The 20634-nt window shown below is 50.4% G+C and overlaps 1 protein-coding gene across 1 annotated transcript; it reads left to right on the forward strand.

Moving 5' to 3' along the window:
- Window positions 1-2332: 2332 nt before the first annotated feature.
- Pgd (phosphogluconate dehydrogenase) lies at window positions 2333-18516 on the forward strand. Its single transcript, XM_032894485.1, has 13 exons — window positions 2333-2462; window positions 2957-3032; window positions 3837-4016; window positions 7521-7586; window positions 8289-8407; window positions 9262-9331; window positions 11619-11753; window positions 12890-13079; window positions 15121-15251; window positions 15434-15567; window positions 17364-17463; window positions 17602-17724; window positions 17820-18516. Exons 1-13 carry the CDS (start codon window positions 2455-2457, stop codon window positions 17937-17939), a joined length of 1452 nt encoding a protein of 483 aa, XP_032750376.1. The 5' UTR covers window positions 2333-2454; the 3' UTR covers window positions 17940-18516.
- The last annotated feature ends 2118 nt before the right edge of the window (window positions 18517-20634 follow it).

Consider the following 20634-nt stretch of genomic DNA (forward strand, 5'->3'; position numbering starts at 1 on the left):
TACAAAGCGAGACCTAGTCTCAAAATAATGAAAATACTTTGTGATCGCTATTCCTGGTTGTCAACTTGACCACATCCGGAATGAACTACAATCCAGAAATGGGAGGGTTCACCTATGATTCAGATCTTGAGGCTGGAGGACACAGGCTTTTGATCCAGATCTTGAGGCATAGTGGCCATGAAAAAGGCTTAGGCCCAGGCAAGGTAGTAAGTACACGCCTTTAATCCCAAGAGACAGAGGCTAGCAGATCTCTGAGTTCAAGGCCAGCCTGGGACAGAGCAAGTTCCAAATCCACAGGCTTGGTGGTACATGCCTTTAATCTGGGCCACACCTCTGCTGGAGGCCTGCATAAGGACAACAGAACAGTTCTTCTTCGCCTGCTTGCTCTTACTTGCCAGGACTGGATTCCAGCTTACACAGAAGACCAGCTACAACACCCAGCTTCGTGGGACTGAGCAACTACTGGACCCTTGGACTTCCCATTCACAGCTGCCCATCTTGGATTAGTTATAGACTGGAAGTCATTCCGATAATTTCCCTTAATATGTAGTAATAATTAATGTAATAATTTCCCTTAACATTCCATAATTTCTGTGACTCTAGAGAACCCTGACTAGTACAGAAGTTCAAGCTTCAACACCACAACATATTCAAAGGCCTGGAAACCAGGGCTGTGGATTGAGAACTTGTCAAAATAAATAATCAAAGCAAAGCATTAACTTGGAAACTTGACCACTCCCACTCCCACCCAGGGCCTTGTACACGCTGGACAACAGGCTGACTCTCAAGGATCTCCCAGGAAAGGGGATAACATCTGAAATGTAAATAAAGTTCAATTAAAAAAAAAACAAAAAAAACAAAAAAACAAAAAAACCCCCAGGATTTTCTCATTTAAAAAAAAAAAAAAATCGGGGTTGCCTAGCAAGCGCAAGGCCCTGGGTTCGGTCCCCAGCTCTGAAAAAAAGAAAAAAAAATCTTCCAGGGGCAGCTCCTACCTGGTACTCCCTTGTTCTGGAAATAATGGTCTGACCAGCTCAGAGCTGAGGCAAATTTGACTGAGTTGGGGAGGAGTGGGGACATCAGGTACCTATCAGAGAGAGAGAGAAAGAGAGAAACAGAGAGAGAGAGACTGAGAGGGCAGGGCAAGGGATGTGGCTCAAGGGCAAAGCACTAGTCTAGAATGCTCAAAACGTACCGTTTGATTCATAATACTGGAGTGAGAAAAAAAAAAATCCAAGAAGCTGGTACAAACCAGTCTTTTCATTTGACATCAAGCATTATGCCTATGTGTGCAAAACTTACAAAAGATAAAGGGAATTCATTGAAGGTCATGATAAACACTCGTAGGGAGAGAGAGGGGTGTAGATGCAACACACCAACGCCTGAGTCTGAGTGGGAAAGTAAATTGAAACTAAAATGTGTTGGACCAGCAGGCGAAACAGCACTCTAGACCTACTCCGGAGCCGGAAACTCAGTATTTACAATGTAGTGGGGCTGAGGAAACAGGGTAGAGATGAGTACTTGTGTTCCACTACCTTTACAATAAATAACTTTATTCCAGTTTTGTTACCAGGTGATCCGACGCCCTCTTCTTGACCTCCCGAGCACCAGCCACGCACGAGGTACACGGACATACATGCAGGCAAACACATACACATAAAATAAAGTAAATAATTACGAAAACCAAAAAACCCTCGAGCCTCTCCTCCGTTCCTCTTTTTCTCATTCTGTGCGTGTGGGCGCTCGCGCCACTGCTGCAGTGGAGATCAGAAGCCAACTTTGTGGAATGGGATTTACTTCCACCCGCGTGGCTCTCTACTTGGGCCTTAGTGTGCACCGTTGTTTCTCGATCTGCAAAAATGGTGCACACTGACCACCCGCGTGGCTCTCTACTTGGGCCTTAGTGTGCACCGTTGTTTCTCGATCTGCAAAAATGGTGCACACTGACCACTTTGGGTTCCCACAGGTAGGACAGACTTGATTCTTGTCTCAGAGTTGAAACAGGGATCAAGAGCGCCTGTGGGCTTGGTAAATTGTAATGTGTGATCTAACCGGAGTTACTGCGTTAGCGAGACACCGAACCCAGGGTCTTCTCTTTCATGGCGGAGCTGCAGACCCGAGCTCCTGCACCGACGAGAGGGATCGTGTGCGGGTTCCGTTAGAACACTTACAAAATCCCTTTAAATGCTCCTCTCCTGCTCAAGGTGCCATCGACTACTCGGCGCTCTACAGATCTGGCCCCGGGGGTGGGCGGGTCCGTTTGCCCTCAGGTGGTATAACAGGCGCTGCAGAGAGCCAGTAGCGTGTGGGCATCGCCCCACCTCTGGCTTCTGATTGGCCGGTGTCTCAGTAAGCCTCTTGAGGCGCCGGGAGCCGGAGTTCACAGCACTTTCCCTCGGAGCGCTCAGTCTTTCGTGTTTCTTCCTCCTCGGATCTGCTCTGTCTACCGCCGCCATGGCCCAGTGAGTGACCCACACGCGCAGTTGGGCCGGGGAGACTTCCGGGGCTGAGCATGGTGATGGCGGGGCTCTACTCAGTCGTATCTCTGCTCTCCTCAATCCCGGGGGTCGCCTGGGTCTCCTCGCTCAGCCCTGACCCCTGCACCTCAGGATCCCCGCCTTGGGCAGCGCAAGCTCGGCCGCCCCTTCTTGGGAGCTTGCGGCTGCGAGGGACTCGAGGGAAGGAATCCGCTCTGTGTGGGGCACGGCCCACGCCCCTTCTGCTGGCCAGGCCATCAGGAATTACGGGGCAGGGGCAGGGCATTAGTGGCTTCGTGTGCCCGGACGCCCTTTAAAAGGAACTTCCTTGGAACTGTGAGGTGCAGGGTGCAGCCGATCCCAGGTGTATGTGGTGCGTGCGCAGAAGAAAAGGGTGCAGGCTACCTGTCCTCCTAAAAGCGACCAACTAACACTAACATCCTTTGTTTGTTTTTTTTTTTTTCCTTCTGGCATTTCAGAGCTGACATTGCACTGATTGGACTGGCTGTCATGGGCCAGAACTTAATTTTGAATATGAATGATCATGGGTTTGTGGTAAGTAGTGAGGACAGGCCGCCTTCCCTTGCGATCGGTCATTTGTTTTTCAGAGATCTCAAGGGATCTGATAGAGCTTCTCCCTCAGTAAGCCCTGTTGTTGCTTACTGGTCTTTGTAGAAGAATTTCTGCTTTAGTTGTGCTGTCTCTGTAGTTAAAGGAAGAGCCTCTTTGGATAGAAATAAATATAAAAGCAGTGGTTCTCAACATTACGGTTTATAATACTAGCAGAATTACAGTTATGGAGTAGTTACGAAAATAGTTTTATGATTGGGGGGGGTCATCACGATGTAAGATGTCTATTAAAGGGTTGCAGCATTAGGAAGGCTGAGAACCACAGATGGAAAGGACCCGGATCCTGGAGGCTCTAGCTCAGTTGACTAGCAAGACTTGGGGTAAGTGAAGATGAGAGTTTCATTTTCTGTGCATCTCATCTCCCAGTGTTGCTACCCTGGAGACTCAGCGTCCTCCCATCTCAGCCTTCTGAGTCCAGGGTTAGAGGATCCTCCTGCTAGTGGTCTCTGAATGTCCTTTCTAAATAGTAGCATGTCTTAGGTGCCAGGATTACCAGGGACAAAGGACTGGGCAGTAGTAACAGGTTCAACTTGATAAGCAACAAGTGGCAAAGGACCTTTCCTTCCGTTCTCTGCTGTGACGGAACTTTGCAGGGATCACCTGGCACTTAAAAAGAGAAGGCAGGTCAGCTCTCTAGAATTGGATGGAATAGACCTCTCTGTGTTGCTGGATCCACCACTTGAGGGTCATGTGTGTGCCAGGTCCTCTGACAGGCCTTTTGTCCTCCAGGTCTGTGCTTTTAATAGGACCGTCTCCAAAGTTGATGACTTCTTGGCCAAAGAGGCGAAGGGAACCAAAGTGATTGGTGCTCAGTCCTTAAAGGACATGGTCTCCAAGCTGAAGAAGCCCCGCCGGGTCATACTGCTCGTGAAGGCTGGGCAAGCAGTGGATGATTTCATCGAGAAACTAGTAAGGCCAGCTCCGTTCTCAGATGCCGCTGACAACTCAGAGCTTGTGTCCGTTCCTCCCTCTCCCTGTCTCACTTCTGCCATGTTGATTTTCACTTTCTGGGTACAAAGTGACCCGCTCTGATAAAATGCTTAAATGTTTCAGTCTTGGCTGGCTTGACTGGCACTTATGGAATAGTATTTTGGTCTTAGTTTTTCAAGGCAGGGTTTCTCTGTATAGCCTAGGCCTTCCTGAAACTCACCCTGTAGATAGACCAAGCTGGCCTCAAACTCACAGAGATCCATCCGCCTGCCTCCGCCTCCCGACTGCTGGGATTAAAGGCGAGGGGTACCAGCACTACCAAGCTATAGTTTTCTAGAAAGCTTTTATTTTTTTTTTTTCATTTTATTTTATACGAATGAGTGTTTTGCCTGAGTGTGTAACTGCACCATATACAGTTCCTGAGGGGGCCAGAAGAGAGTCAGACAGATTCCTTGGGATTGGAGTTTGTAGTCAATTGTGAGCTGCCATGTGGTTGCTGGGAATTGAACTCAGGTCCTCTCCAAAAGCAGCCAGTGCTCTTAACCCTTGAGCCATCTCACTAGCTCCTATTTTAAAACCAAACCAAACCAAACCACACTTTTTTTTTTTTTTTTTGTATGAATGGGTTTTTATTTTTAACTGAGGGCCTTTCAACCCCCAACATCTCAGCCAAACCACACTTTTATTTATTTAGTATTTTTGTGGGGGCAATGACACATTGGACGTGGGAGTCACAGGGACTTTTCTGTGGGAGTTGGTCCTTTACCTCCACCATATGGTTGTGGAAAGAACTCAGGGTCTCAGGGTGTGCGGCTTGGTGGCAGGGGCCTCTACCTGCTGAGCTTTCCCACTGACCCAGGGGTTTATTTTTATTACTATAGCGTGAGGTCACAGGAGCATGCAAGTGCAGGTCAGAGGACAACTATGTGGAGTCAGTTCTCCTCAGCCTTTGCTCTGGTCCTCAAGTTCTTCAAGCTTGGGACACCAGGCTTGTCCAACAACTGCTTCCCACACTGAGCCAGCCAGCCATCTCGTTGGCCCACAATGGTATACTCTTGGGTGGTCATAGTTCCAGGACACTGAGTACATTTCAGTCAGAGTTCGTGAAGAGTAATAGCATTTGAGCAGTAGTCATCTTACAGTCTGTTTTTATTGGGCAGTCTGTGGGTCCTGGTGTGTGTGCCCCGCGTTCCCATTGTGGTCCCCCTGGCTCCGGAGCCCATCGTGGAGCCTTGTGCATGACGGGGAAACACAAGCACCCTAGGCCACACCCCGCTGCTTTCTGTTTTGCTTGTTTTATTTTTTTCCTTTATTTTTGAGATAGCGTGTTACTGTGTTGTTGTGGGTGTAGGGATGCCTTTTATTTGTGGGGCAGGTTTGAGTCAGGGTTTCACTTTGCAGCTCAGGCTGTCCTGGAACTCGTGCTGTAGACCAGGGTGACTTCAGACTCACAGATCTGCCTGCCTCTGTGTTAGTGCAAACTTAGGAGTGTTGTAGTTTTCCTTTTAACCCGGCTAGCTCCCAGGTAATTGAGACGGAACCGTTATGTTTATTTGACAGCTCTAAGGGAAAACAATTGATCAGTGTTACTCTATTTTAATCCTCTAAGCTAATCTCTCTACCTCCCGGCCTGAAGTACGTGGATTTTAGTGCTGACCTGGCTCTCTCTGACCCAGGTGTTTTCTCATGGTGTCTCCTGGACCTTCTCCTCCTCCAGGCGAACACCCACTTCCTCTCTCTCCTTCTCCCTTATCCCTGGCTGGGAGGAAGTCCAGCCCTATTTTCCACCCTGCTCAGTCATTGGCTGATCAGCTTCTTTATTGACCAATCAGGGAATAGTTGGGGGGGAGCGATGCTTACTCAACATTGAGAAGGAGGTTCTCAGAATAAGGATTGCAACCAGATATGGGGTCCCAGAAATCAGCCTTTGAAACAAGGATAACCTTTACACAGTGCACAGTAACATTATGCCTACACGTCTGCCTCCCAAGTGCTAGGGTTAAAGGTGTGTACCACCACCTGCCTCGTTCTCACCGGCCTGGTCCTTACTAGGAACTGGGGTAGGTCATGATAATCCTTCCTCCTCAACCTTAGTGCTAGGTTGCAAGCACCAGCCACCATGCCTGCCTGTGTTTTCTGTTTTCGTTTTGGTCCTGAGGAAAAGAACCCAGGGCCTTTCAGCTTCAGAGCACACAATTTCACTGAGCTGTGACCCCAGCCCTGGTGTCCTGCAATATTGACTGTCATATTTATCAATGTCTTCAATGTCTAGTGCCAGGCCATAGTCAGCCTTAGTGTCCACACTGGGTTTTATTGAGACATGAGTTTTCTTTCTTCATACTCCTAAAAGTAACAGTTCTCATACAGTTGTTTTATTTGGCAACCTTGTATCAATTTGTTGGCTTTAATAAGACCATCTCCAGAGGTGCTGGAGAGATGGCTCAGCGGTTAAGAGCACTGGCTGCTCTTCCAGAGGTCCTGAGTTTAGTTCCCAGCATCACATGGTGGCTCACAACCATCTGTAATGGCAGCTCTAAGGCCTCCAACATCTGGCCTCCATGGGAATGCACACAAGAGGCAAACATTCACACACAAATACACATACACATAATATTTTTTAAAAATAATATCTTGGGGGCTGGAGAGATGACTCAGTGGTTAAGAGCACTGACTGCTCTTCCAGAGGTCCTGAGTTCAATTCCCAGCAACCACATGGTGGCTCATAACCATTTGTAATGGGATCCGATGTCCTCTTCTGGTGTCTGAAGACCGCTACAGTGTACTCACATACATAAAGTAAATAAATCTTTAAAAAAAGAAAAAAGAATATCTTTGGAAGAAAAACTGTACTTATGAACAAAGGGGACAGGAAGAGTTTATTTAGGTTCTCAGAAGTAGCTGTACAGCCCCCTGTGGAGTAAAGCGAGGCACCGATGTAGAACTGATGTAGACGTAGCTGTGATCGCAGAGGGAGGGTCACAGTACCGCAGGCAGAGTGCTGTGTTTGGGACTGGCATCGAAGGCAGGAGAAACTGTAGCCAGCACACTACTGTTGAGTAAGAGGCTTGGAAAGGAAGGGCTCTGAGTAAAGACCATCCTGAGCCTCGTGCTGCAGGAGGCCGCGCTGCCCACCGCTACCTCCCACACAGGACGGGAGGCTGGCTGACTTTTCTTCAACCTAGGAAAGTACTAACGTCCTCTCCAGTGCAGCTCTGGAAGGGGACACTGAGCAGTGAAGGGGAAAGCCAAGCAGAGGCAGGCGGGGCTGCACAGTTAGACCCTGCCTCAGGTGAGGAGGGATGGAGGAGAAGGAGCGACAGTGCTGTGGCGGGGTCTGACGGGGTTAGGTAGTCACAAACTTAAGGTGCGCTTAGTGACTGCTTTCCTTCCCACTGTTTATTTGGGGTTACTTTTGGTTTTAGTGGCCAAGGCATGTTTTATTTCTGCCTTTGGTCCCCACCCTAAGGCCGTGTTTGTTTACAGGTACCCTTGCTGGACACCGGTGACATCATCATTGATGGAGGAAATTCTGAATACCGGGATACGACAGTAAGTGTCCCTCAGTCTAGATTCTTTCAGGCCTTGGGAACATTCTAGAAAGAAATGCGAATAGCATTGTCCATGTGACAAAGAGTGAACTGTCTTGTGATCCTTGGGGACTGGTCCTGGCTGAATCTCAGCGGGTTTCTGTCAGACACTGGCTGGCTGAGACTCCAGTGCGTGGGGGTATAACTCAGGAGACGATGGCTTAGACACAGCAGGCTCAGGGCTTCTCGCATGATTTCCACCTCCTACAACGCATGGCCTGCTGCCGCTGTGCCGCATGGTCAGAGTCACGGCCCTTACGGTGCCATGCCAGAGCAAGTCACATGGTCTAACGTGTGAAACTGCGGTAAGTCTCCCACTGGACCTCTTCCCTGCACTTTGCCCTATAAGGCCTTTCCATCAAGATGGGGTCATGCATTCAGGAATCACCCTCAGGGATGGTGTAGATGTCTCAATCAAGTTTTTCTTTAAAATGTTTTACAGGAATTTTTACCTGTAATCCTCCTCTTGTAGCCTCCTTTGTTTAAATTATAGGACTCTAGTTCTTACTTCTTTTGAACTGCAACACTGAACGTATAAACTGTCTGGAATGGCTGGCTGTCCTTGGGTCATTTACTCACAAATGTGAGTTCTCTCTTGCACCTCCTTCCATTCATCAAAATTTATTTTATGAGGAAATCCTGAAACTGTTTTTCTCTCTTTTAGAGAAGATGCCAGGACCTCAAGGCCAAGGGCATCTTGTTCGTGGGGAGTGGAGTCAGTGGTGGTGAGGAAGGGGCTCGGTATGGGCCATCCCTCATGCCAGGAGGGAACAAAGAGGCCTGGTAAGTTCCTCAGCACCACGGATTTCAGCACCGACCAGCTGGGTGTGGGTGAGGTAGAAGGTTAGAGCTGGGAGGCCTTGGGCACGTCTCATCTAGATCCTGTACTCTCGCATCATGTCTGTGTGTCCTCCCCCTCTCTCACGCTGTCCCGGCAGAGACGGATTGCTGACCTTTGGGAGCTTAAGGCATAGCTTCCTTAGTGCAGTCCTAAGCATCGACGCTGCAGGCGTCAGGTCTCGGGGTCTGTACCGAACGCTCTTGGGAAGAGGTAGCTTTGCTTGGTGGAGGGAGGCTCGTGAGGAGAACGCCTTAAGGGTTCCTCTGAGCTGCCAGTGAGGTGGGATGAGATAAGAGTTGGTTTGCTCCAGACGAGCGCCTCTCTGAGAGTACCGCACAGTCCTGGCTTCTCTCTGATCCAGATGTGCAGGACCATGTTGTACCTGGTGACAGACATCCAGACGGTGAGAGTGTCCCTCAGGTGTTCTTGAATGGCTTGGTTTGCATCATAGCTTGTCCTCAAAAAGTGGTGGGAGATTCTTCCCTGTTCTGAGGGAGTCAGTGAGGTGCTGGGGATGGACCCCAGGTCTCGTGCATGATAGGTGTGCACTTTACTGCTGAGCCACGCCCCTCGCTCTTCGGTGCTTCCCTGGTGCTTCTGCCTTGCTGTCTCCTTTGTGAGTCGACTCAGGTGTTGTCCACTCCGAGGCCCACACAGGGTGGGTGGTGCACGCTTGTCAACAGTCAGACTATAGAGTGTCTGGAAAGTTTAGCACTCCAAATCTGAGTGATGTGTGAGCATGACCTGAGAGAGCTCCAGCCTTCTGTCAGCTGAACTCTACTTCCCTTTCACGCAGGCCCCACATCAAGACGATCTTCCAGGCCATCGCTGCAAAAGTAGGAACCGGAGAACCCTGCTGTGACTGGGCAAGTTCTGGGCTACCCTTTGACGAGTGCACAGCTGGAGAAAGAACACTTTGGTCCCAGTGGTTAGCTCTGTGCTGTGAGCCTCTCCGCCTTAAGTCTCTGTCCCAGCTTGTACCTGAAGTACACGCCTGTCTGTCTTAATGCCCTTGTACCTGAGCCAGCCCTTAAGGGCCTGGGCCTTACTGTGTTAGAGGCAGCTCCTCTGCCCTGCTAAAAAAAAGACGGCCATAAATAGGAGCAGAAGTGAAGAAGGGAAGGGAGATGTCTCTGTAGCTGTTTCCTTCAAGGCCAGAGGAGGTAGGAGTTAGAGTGAGCTAGATACCTTGTCCCATCAGGGATGCAGGAGTTAGAGTGGGCTAGCCACCTTGTCCCATCAGGGATGCAGGAGTTAGAATGGGCTAGCCACCTTGTCCCATCAGGGATGCAGGAGTTAGAGTGGGCTAGCCACCTTGTCCTGTCAGAGAGATGCCTCAGGCCATTGGATGGAAGAATCTTTGCATAGCCTGGGTTTCGGGTTTAGGTGTTCACCAAAGCTCAGGAATCTGGCCATAGGCACTTTCCCTCCTGTTTGGTGCTGCTGTGAGAATAAGCACAATCCCTTCAGACAGTAGCATGGATTGAAAAGCGCATCGGCCTAGGGAGGCAAGAGCTGCCGTTAGTGTTTTTTGTTAACCAGTAGTGTGGCCTAGGATAGATCTCTACAGGAAGGCTTATCTGAGAAATAGCTGAACTGGGTAATCTCTCTTCTCACCAGCTTTTCTTCCTCTTTTTCTTCCTTCAAATTTATTTTCTTGTTTCCCTTTTCTTCCTCTTCCTCTTGCATTTTCTTGCCTGCCTGCCTGCCTGCCTGCCTGCCTGTCTGTCTCTCTGTCTCTCTCTGATTAATATTTGTCTCTCTGGCGTATATGCATGGGAGACAGAAGCAGCTGCATGTGGAGGTGAGAGGACAGTAGGAGCTGGTTGTCTCCTTCCATCATGTGGGTGCTGGACTCAAACCCAGGTCTTCAGGCCTGGCAGCAAGCGCCTTTTCCTGCTGAGCCCTCTTGTATCCCCAACAGCTAGTGCGTCTCCTGAATTACAGACCTGTGCACCACCACACCCAGCTCCCCTCTTCTGTACCTGCTGTTTTCATGTGCTCACCTTACTATTTAGTAATCTGTCTGATGAAAGCAGGGAAGCATAAGCCCCAGGCATGTGGGCAGGAGCGAAGGACGCTCTCCCCAAACCTGCCAGCTTCGGTGGCTGCCTTTCCCCAGGGGCCAGTGCCCTTCCCTGGTGTCAGACTACTGTTAGAGTGCAGTGACGGCAGCTTCCATCTACCTCCCTCTAGGACGGTCAAAAGGAAAAGCCTGCTTGCACATAGAACCTGGACTCAGCCACAGTTGACTCCTATGACCTTCAGGCGTGAGGTCAGGTCATTAGGGTAAATAGTGTAGAGACTAAAAGTGGGCGAGCCTTGGCTCATTCACATCTGGAGTGACAGGAAGGGGATGTAAGATGTCCTCATACTGCACAGTTAGTGTCCAAACCAGAAGGGGCAGGTCAGTGCTAAAGGGAGATAGCCTCTGATAGAAAGGTCGTAGTGGTCAGCGTGGGCTGTGACTGCCAGGACAGACTCCCAAGTGCCCTGCTGTGGAAGTAACTGCATGTGACGTAAGCCTGGAGCTGAGCTGGGCTTGACTCTGCTGACTCGTTCCATCTCCCTGTCCACTAGACAGGGTACCCAGAGCAGCACAGCCGAAAGACCCTCCTCAAATTCCCCATGGCTAACTGATTAGCTGGCTACATCCTACAGATGACCTTGCCAGGGATGGGACCATCAGAGAATGCACTTCTGCGTTTAAAAGGCCAAGGCCAGACCTTGATAGAAGGTCATTTTACCCTCAGCAGCAGTCAGAACAATTGTATTACATTTGTATCTAGGAAAAATACCATGGAGACTTTTTTTTTAAAGATTTATTTATTGTATTTAAATGAGTATACTGTAGCTGCCTTCAGACACAACAGGGCATTGAATCCCTGTTATAGATGGTTGTGAGCCACCATGTGGTTGCTGGGAATTGAACTCAGGACCTCTGGAAGAGCAGTCAGTGCTCTTAACCGCTGAGCCATCGCTCCAGCCCAAGACTGTGGAGACTTAGCCTCGGCTGGGGAGTAGGGATGGGTAAAGGCTTTGGGTGTGTTGGGAAGGTCCTGTGAAATCACACTGTTTTCTCATGCTATTTTTCTGAAGTCGTCTTTCGGTCTGCTGAGACTTCTCTGATGACGCTTGTTTATCGCCACACAGGTGGGGGACGAGGGGGCCGGGCACTTTGTGAAGATGGTGCACAACGGGATAGAGTATGGTGACATGCAGCTGATCTGCGAGGCTTACCACTTGATGAAGGATGTTCTGGGCATGCGGCATGAGGAGATGGCTCAGGTAAGTCCTGCGTCCGCCTGGGTAATCGCCACTCAGACAGGGAGCTTGCTACTGACAATTAACCCTTCCTCCTTCCTGCTCGCCTGGCTGTCTGCTGGCCCACATGGACTCTGCCTAATGTAAGGGAAGCCCTGGTAATAACGTCATAAAGTGTGATAGCCAGCCACGTAGTCATCAGTCATGCTTTGTCAGGCTCCGTGTGTGACCTCGGATCTGTCCCTCACCGTGGGACACAGGGACTGGCCTTAGGCGTGGTCGGCAAGGACTCTGCCTCACAGCCCTTCCCAGTCTTCTTGTTCCTACCTTTGCTCCATACAGGAAGTAGCTGGCTTTGTTGACCAAGTGGGGGGCTCAGCAGTTGAGAGCACTTGGTATATACACTCAGCCTACAGAAGACTGGTGAGAACCTATCCGGTCATGTCCTTCTGACCTTTGTGGGCCTTATATGCAGTGCTACGTATGGATATTTTTTAAAGTTCATCCCAGTGGGGAAGCACAAGCATTTTCCCCACACTTCCTCACGGTCAGACAGCCATGGTGGCACACACCTTTGATCCAGGCACATGGGAGGCAGAGGCAGAGGCAGGTGGATCTCTTGAGTTTGAGGCCAGCCTGGTCGACAGAGTGAGTTCCAGGACTGCCAGGGCTACACAGAGACACCCTGTCTCAAAAACCAAAAGGAAGTGGGAAAAAAGCCCTCATCGTCCACCACTGAACTGTGCCCAAGAGGTGGGGTTTATGTAGGACAAGAAGGTGAGATTGTGCATAGGCCCAGATAAAGTGAGAGGTTTGGCTCCAAGGAGAGAGTCCAGTCCCAGTGGTAAGAAGTCAACCAGGGGGTTGGGGATTTAGCTCAGGGGTAGAGCGCTTGCCTAGGAAGCGCAAGGCCCTGGGTTCGGTCCCCAGCTCCGAAAAAAAAAAGAACCAAAAAAAAAAAAAAAAAAGAAGTCAACCAGGCAGATACTCAACACAACTGCCTGACCCGGGAAGTTGGACTCCATGGGCCACCAGGAGGAGGGGCTGCTGGCCCCATGTGCTCTCGGTGCAGTGAGGGCACCAACTACATACAGAAGCGATGTATCAGCTGAGCCAGGCTGCCCACAGAACCCGCTCACCGGGCTTTCTCCTCTGCGTAGGCGTTTGAAGACTGGAACAAGACAGAGCTGGACTCATTCCTGATTGAGATCACTGCTAACATTCTCAAGTTCCAGGACACTGATGGCAAAGAGCTCTTACCAAAGATCCGGGACAGTGCAGGGCAGAAGGGCACTGGGAAGTGGACGGCCATCTCCGCGCTGGAGTACGGCATGCCCGTCACCCTCATCGGTAATGCTGTGCCTTCCGCCTTCTTCGTTGTTTTTTTTAAAGATTTATTGATTTCATATACATGAGTACACTGTAGCTGTCTTCAGATACACCAGAAGACAGCATCAGATTCCATTACAGATGGTTGTGAGCCACCATGTGGTTGCTGGGATTTGAACTTAGGACCTCTAGAAGAGCAGTCGGGGCTCTTAACCACTGAGCCATCTCTCTAGCCCCCTTTTAAATATTTATTTATTTATTTATTATATGTAAGTACACTATAGCTCACCTTCTTTGTGTAGTCGATTCTTGAGACAGTCTTGATTAGTAGCTCAGGTTAGCCTTGTGCGAACATCTTCCTCAGCCTTCTGAGTACCAGGAATGCAGGCCTGCCTAGCTTTTTGGCTTGTTTGTTCTTTTTCTAAGATTTCTTTAATAATGGGTTCAGTAAGAGAAGTTCACAAACACATTTTGCTTATGTAGTCAACATTAGTTCTCTGGGTTTGGATGTCTGTCAGTCCATCCTTCTCTATTTTATGATTACCGTGCCTCACCCTGTGGGAGACCAGTGCGTGGTGAGTCCTGCCCAGGTAGGAGGAAGTTGACTGCAGTTGGGCCAATCCAGCAGTGCAGAGAGCATCTGTCCACCACCCACTCAGCTCTCTGCATTAGTGTTCCTGTCTTCAAAAGCATCCTCCTCGATCTTAGAGACTGGGTCCCTACCACAAAGAGGAAGCAGTCCCCATCTGACTCGGAAGCGCCTGGGAGGGTTTGCCACACTTGCCGTTGCATAATTGTCTTGCAAAGTTTCCTTCTACAAATGTCAAGTCATGCTGAAGGGAAGGAAAGCGGTTGGGTAAGGGCAAGCCAGCCACTCCCTAGCCCTGTTCTCAAGCTGTGCCTAGTAGCCTCACCCCGACCTGCAGCCCCACCCCCGAACTAAAACTCTGTGTTGGTTCCCAGAGATTCAGCCCACTTTGTTTGGAGGAAAAGAAAATTCACTCGTCTTAAATAAATTGAGCAGTAGTCTGCCACAAGGACTGGTTTGTGAAAATACTAAATGTCCTAGTGAGCTGTACGGAAGGATGTTAGGAAACAGGGCAGCTCAGCCACCGAGAGCACACACTCCTTTCCCAGAGGTTGGCGGCTCAGCACCCATAGCAGGTTGATCACAGCCTCCAGCACCAGGGAGATCTGACTCCTGGCCTCTGAGGGCTCTTTCACTCATGTATATGAATCCACACCACACACACACACCCACACACACACACACACAAACACACACACTCTCACACACACACACACACACACTCTCACACACACACACACACACACACTCACACACACACACACACACACTACACACACACACACACATACACACTCATACACACACACACACAATTAAAATTAAATCTTACAAAAATAGAAAAGCTAAACGTGGGGGCCAGTGAGACGGCCTAGCGGTTAAGAGCACTTGTTGCTCTTGCAGACGGTCTGGGTTTGCATCCCAGCACCTCCCTGGTTGCTAGTAGTGATCTGACGTCCAGTTCTAGGGATCTGACGCCCTCCTCTGGCCTCTTCAGGCACTGCAAGCAGTGATGCGTAGACACGTGAAAGCAAACACAGAAATAATAATTAAATCATTTTGAAAGCAGAGTGTGGAGGCGTACACATTTAATCCCAGAACTCGGGAGGCAGAGGCAGGAGGAGCAGTGGGCCCAGGCCATCCTCTGCGGTACAGTGAGGTCAGCTTGGACTTACAGAACCTTCTCTCACCACAGTGTCTTCTGTGCAGAACTGAGGTTTTCTCTTGGCCTGATACTGAGCTGTTCCATGCAGTCCTTACCTCTCTCACCTCACACTGCCCCTTGAGTCCTGAGGTGATCTTTGTAGGTGAATGCCTGCGTTTGTTTGAGGAGGCTGACTTGGAGTTTTAGCTGTGGATTAACTGTTCAGAGCTTTGTGGCCCTTCACCATAACCCAGGTCAAAGCACTCGGCTCTCTCACCCTGCCCTGGCTTCTGCTGTGGGATTCTGACTGCCCCTTCCTTCCCCACCAGGAGAAGCTGTCTTTGCTCGGTGCTTGTCTTCTCTGAAGGAGGAGCGAGTTCAGGCCAGCAGAAAGCTGAAGGGCCCCAAGATGGTCCAGCCAGAAGGCAGTAAGCAGGCGTTCCTGGAGGATATCCGTAAGGTGACTGCCCCTCGCCCCGGCGCCTGTGGTAGGCTCTGAAGAGACCGTCCACCATGTTCTCATTTCTAGCCTTTCCCAGTCCATCACCCGCTCTGGGGTCTGGGAGGTGGGAATGAAGCTGGGAGGTGGGTGGCTATTCCACCAACCACAGCTCTGAAGTCCGGTGTGGTGTCTCTTCCTAGGCCCTTTATGCTTCCAAGATCATCTCCTATGCTCAAGGCTTTATGCTGCTCAGACAGGCAGCCACTGAGTTTGGCTGGACCCTCAATTATGGCGGCATTGCCCTGATGTGGAGAGGGGGCTGCATTATCCGAAGGTAGGTAAGAGGCAAACCTGGGACTGCTGGGTACTCCCCACCGTGTGGCTCACATTGTCACAGCTCACTTTTGTCTTATGCAGCACCCCCTTCTGCATAGGTGTCCACACCTTAAAACACTTGGGGTTCAAGTTTAGAAAAAAAATGAGCTGGGGTGGTACACACCTTTAATTCCAGCAAAGAGGGAGGAGGATCTCTGAGTTGGAGGCCAGCCTGGTTCACAGACTGAGTTCCAGGACAGCCAGGGCTACACAGAGAAAGAAATCCTGTGTAGGGAACAGGCACAGTGGGTGGGGGACACCAAGAAACAATGTGTACAGCACTTTCTGGGCCCTGGATTGCAGCTCCTTTAGGAAAGTCCGGGAACACTTAGAGCTGCTTTTCTTAGCTGTGCTCCCTAGGCAGTGCAGTGAACCCAGTCCATGGACCATTGACATCACAGCGAGCATCGCGAGCTGGCTAGACCGTGCACAGCGTCTGTGTGGGTGATTGATTGACCTCTGGGGGTGGGAGGGAGAGGTGCCAGGCACGCATGGAGGTCAGCAGAACTTGTAGGATTCTGCCAAATCCCAAGTATGTCCATCCCAATGGTGCATTCTGGGACTAAGGAAATGACCACAGGATGAGTTTAGGAAGCTGCTGGATCTGCTGTGAGTCATACTTGAGCCAAAACTCCATTAAACCTGACCTTCACAGGCCTCTACCTTAGCTGGAGAACCACAGTGCTTCTTGGAACTCCTAGAATTAGGCAGCCTCCGGAAAGTGTGATTCTCTCCCACCGCAGTGTAGTTACCCTTGTAAAAGGCTGTAGGTCCCTTTCATTCAGGAGGGTCTGGGTCTGGAAATTGGTTCAAGAGCTGAGAGTCCATCTTGTTAGGATCCCATGTAGCCTTTCTTTGATTTGAGCTTTTCTTCTGCTGTTTTGTCTGTTTGATCCCTGGAAATGCCACAACCGATTAGCCAGCACCAAAAGTCTGCACAAGCACGCCATCATAAAATGTCACGGTGCTGCCCGTTAGAATACCTCCCCCCACCCCCACCCCCAGTCCTTTCTGTCTGTCTTGTGAGGCTTCAGGGTTCGCAGCAGCTCCTTTGCCCGCTGAGCCCTGTCACTGATTCATTAAATCCGAGGCTAGTTTATGAGGGGCTTGAGCACTCTGGAACTTTGACCTAACCCATCCCCTGGAGTTGACTCTAGAGCCTTTTGTTTGATAGGGGAAGTGGTCTCAAATAGCCCAGGCTGACCTTGAACTACTGATTCTTCTGTCTCCACCTCACTCTCTGTACTTTAAAAAAATTTTTTTTTAAATAATTTTTATGGGACTGGAGAGATGGCTCAGTGGTTAAGAGCACTGGCTGCTCTTCCAGAGAACCCAGGTTCAATTCCCTGTACCAACATGGTCGCTCACAACCATCTGTAACTCCAGTCCCAAGGGGTACGGTGCCCTCTCTGGCCTCCTTTGGCACTGTGTGCACCTGGTGCACAGGCATGCATGCAAAACGCACACTCAACACCACATTCTCTCTGTCTGTCCATCTGTCCATGTGCAGGGTGGTACATACGTGCCACAGTTGTGTGTAGACCTCAGAAGCCCATTGGGGGTTGGTTTTCTCACTGTCGGACTTGGTGGCGGACCAAGCTGCTGAGCCGCCTCATTGGCTCTCTACCTGGGAAGGTCACGCTGGCTCTGGTGCACGGGCCGTGACCTGCACCTCTGCCAAGCGAGTGCATGGCGCTCATCTCCAGGGGCTTGGCTGCTCTTGCTTTAAGGTTGATTTCTTGCAAACTATTTCAGTGTATTCCTGGGAAAAATTAAAGATGCCTTTGAGCGAAACCCAGAACTTCAGAACCTACTGCTCGATGACTTCTTTAAGTCAGCAGTCGACGACTGCCAGGTACGTTGTTGGCAACGGGTGTGCTGTGTGCTCTGGGTCTCGTTTAGTAGCATTGATTTCTCTGGAGTCTGTCCTGGAGACCAGAAGCTCAGTGTCTCTGGGGCAAACCCAGCCGCTGACCTTCTGCTCTCTGCTCAGGACTCCTGGCGCCGGGTGATCAGCACCGGGGTGCAAGCGGGCATCCCCATGCCCTGCTTCACAACCGCCCTCTCCTTCTACGATGGGTACAGACATGAGATGCTGCCCGCCAACCTCATCCAGGTGAGCTTGGGAGGGCATGGTGCCTTACCCTGGCTGGTTCCTGAGGCTGTGTACCTGCGAATCGCCCTGACCAACTGCGTTCGTTCCTCCCCTAGGCTCAACGGGACTACTTTGGGGCCCACACCTATGAACTCTTATCCAAACCAGGAGAATTCATCCACACCAACTGGACAGGCCACGGTGGCAGTGTGTCGTCCTCTTCATACAATGCCTAGTGGGCCTGTGGCTTTGCCCTCCCTCCCAGCGGCAGGACAGCCTCTGTGGCACTCAGCACCCCTCTTTGCCCTAGTTCCTGCTCAGCGCTCTTAGCCAAGTGTTGGCTGTGATCGCCGAAGAAGTCACCACGTGCTCCACCTCGATCTTTTGCGCTGCCCAGGAACTGACCTTGTGCTCCACTGCGTGACGGCCCGCTCCCTGACTGAGCTGTGCCATGTGGGTCAGAGAGCCTGCCGCTCTCCGCACACAGAGGGGTGGGTGGGGTTGTACAGCCGGACCGTGGATCATGAGTGTGGGTTCTGATGTCCTCCACCCAGTAGGAGTGTGTGGTGACACTCTTCTGGTGTGCCTGGTAGAAAGGTCTGCACCGAGTTCACTATTGGGAATTGATTTGCTTTCCTAAGACTCCAACTGAAACAGGACACGTTAACCTAGGGTAATGAGTAAGTCTGGGGAGGTGAGGAGCCAAGGGGTGGGTGGGCAGAGGCTCTCTTGGGTCTTTTACTGCCACACTTGGATGTTCACGTGGCATCCACCCCATCACACACCTGTAATAAACTTTTAGGCTGGCTTGGCCTCTTCGTGTCTCCTGAACCAGTCTGTCGAGGTCCCACCCTGCTGTGGTGGGACTTGCGGTGTGGTCAGTGTGTTCCTGACCAAGGCTTCTCTGTCTTGTTTCCTGATTGCATTACCTGGCCTTGGGCCATCCCACTGTGTTAGGCCAGCAGGGACCTCTACTCTGGGACTGCTTTTTCTGGACAGCTTTAGAGTCCGTCCCAGTAGTGGCCTGAGAACAGAGCAAACACTGTCTGTTTGGACAGCTGGGGCCTCCTGTCTCTGACTTGAGCCTCAGAAGCTTCCAGAGGGGCAGAGCTGACATGGAAAAGCAGTTTTTCCTCACCCCTCCTGGGTTTGGTCAGTTAGGAATCATGATCCCCTTCCCTCAAGCACCCCCGGAGTAGAGAGTGGGTCCCTGTACCCAAGCTTACTGACTCTTAAATCTTCCTAGATGTGAGGGCCAGGGCTTACCTGCCCTCAGCCCCATGCACAGACTCCTTTGCTTATCAACAGAGAAGCCGGAGGGTGAGCTTGAACTGAAGTGAAATCCAAGGGTTGACCAGGGTGAACTCTAGCCCTTTCTAGTTCACCTCCAAGAAGCTGTGGAAGGTCAGGTCAGGTCAGATCTGTAACCAGCCCCCTTTCCTAGTAGCTGTGTGGCTGGAATATCATTTCCTGCCCATGATCTGTTTTCTCATAGGAAAACGTCATGAGTTTCCATGACAGCAATAGCATTTGGTATTCCACACCTCGGCAGCTCCTTGTGAGGATGTGGTCTGCCTTGTACCAGGGCTATGCTGTCCCAGTGGGGAGTTCACTGTACAAGTGTTCTGAAGGCCTCTGTCCAGTGTCCCGTGTGTAGCACACGCTTAGGTATACTGATTAACAGATTCCCCAGCACGGTGTCCCCCTGGAGAGTCCCTGGGGCTGATCCCCCATTCTGCATTTCCAACAAGCTCTCAGCTGGTATCTGTGTTTCTGGACACTCGTGTCAATGAACACAACCCACACAAGAAACCAAGAGGCAAAACTGCCAGGGGACGAGTGTACAATCAAGGCCATGTGGTTAGGGCTTGAGCTCAGAGCTGTCCTAATGGCACTTCCGGGTGTGCTCTGTGTGTGCTCACGCATGTGCAAGTCCATTGGTTTGTTTGAAATGAGGTCTCTCACCGTGACCCAAAGCTCAGCCAAGATATTCACTTGCCTCTGCCTCCCTCCACAGCAGTTTTCAAGTACATAACCTGGTGCCTGATGGGCTGTGCTTTTGTTTACATGGGTTCTAGTCCAACCCTGGCAGGGAGGAGCTGGAAGCAGGAGTATGGAGAGTTCAAAGCCAGCCTAGGCATACCAAGACCCTATCTCGGACCCTTGCCTTCCTCTACGTAGAAGAAGGCTGCCCAACCTGTTGGGCTGGTAGTGTGACTCAGCAGTAGAGCTCTCACTCACCTGGCACAAGGGGTCACCTGCAACGGGAACCAGAAAAGAGAAGGAAGGCGGGTGGGGGATGGGGAGGGGAGGGTTTTTTTTGTTGTTTTTATTGTTTTTAAGTTCCTCTATGTAACTCCCGGGTTGTCTGGAACTCTGTATAGACCAGGTTGGCCATGAACTTGCAGAGATCTGCCAGCTTCTGCCTCCCAAATACTGGGATTAAAAGTTGTGTGTGGGGCTGGAGAGATGGCTCAGTGATTAAGAGCACTGACTGCTCTTCCAGAGGTCCTGAGTTCAAATCCCAGCAACCACATGGTGGCTCACAACCATCTGTAATGAGATCTGATGCCCTCTTCTGGTGTATCTGAAGACAGCTACAGTGTACTCATATATAATAAATAAATGAATCTTTTAAAAAAAAAAATCTTTAAAAAAAAAAGTGGTGTGTGAGCCTGGGGAATCCAATGCCCTATTCTGACCACTAAGGTACACATATATGCAGGCAAAACACCCATATACATAAAAGAAAATCTTAAGAAAACAAAGTTTAGGGTTGGGGATTTAGCTCAGTGGTAGAGTGCTTGCCTAGCAAGCACAAGGCCCTGGGTTCGGTCCCCAGCTCCGGAAAAAAAAAAAAAAAAAAAAAAAAACAAAGATTAAGACCACCCTGAGCTGGGGACTGGAGAGATGGTTCAGCAGTTAAGAGCA

Source organism: Rattus rattus, chromosome 1 (assembly GCF_011064425.1).
Source record: "Rattus rattus isolate New Zealand chromosome 1, Rrattus_CSIRO_v1, whole genome shotgun sequence".
NCBI classification, from domain to species: Eukaryota; Metazoa; Chordata; class Mammalia; order Rodentia; family Muridae; genus Rattus; species Rattus rattus.

Excerpts from the sequence above, each read along its gene's own strand:
- Pgd (XM_032894485.1), top strand. Across the intron at positions 7,587-8,288 it reads CTGAATACCGGGATACGACA|AGAAGATGCCAGGACCTCAA; the intron begins GTAAGTGTCCCT and ends TCTCTCTTTTAG. Across the intron at positions 15,252-15,433 it reads TCCTGGAGGATATCCGTAAG|GCCCTTTATGCTTCCAAGAT; the intron begins GTGACTGCCCCT and ends GTCTCTTCCTAG.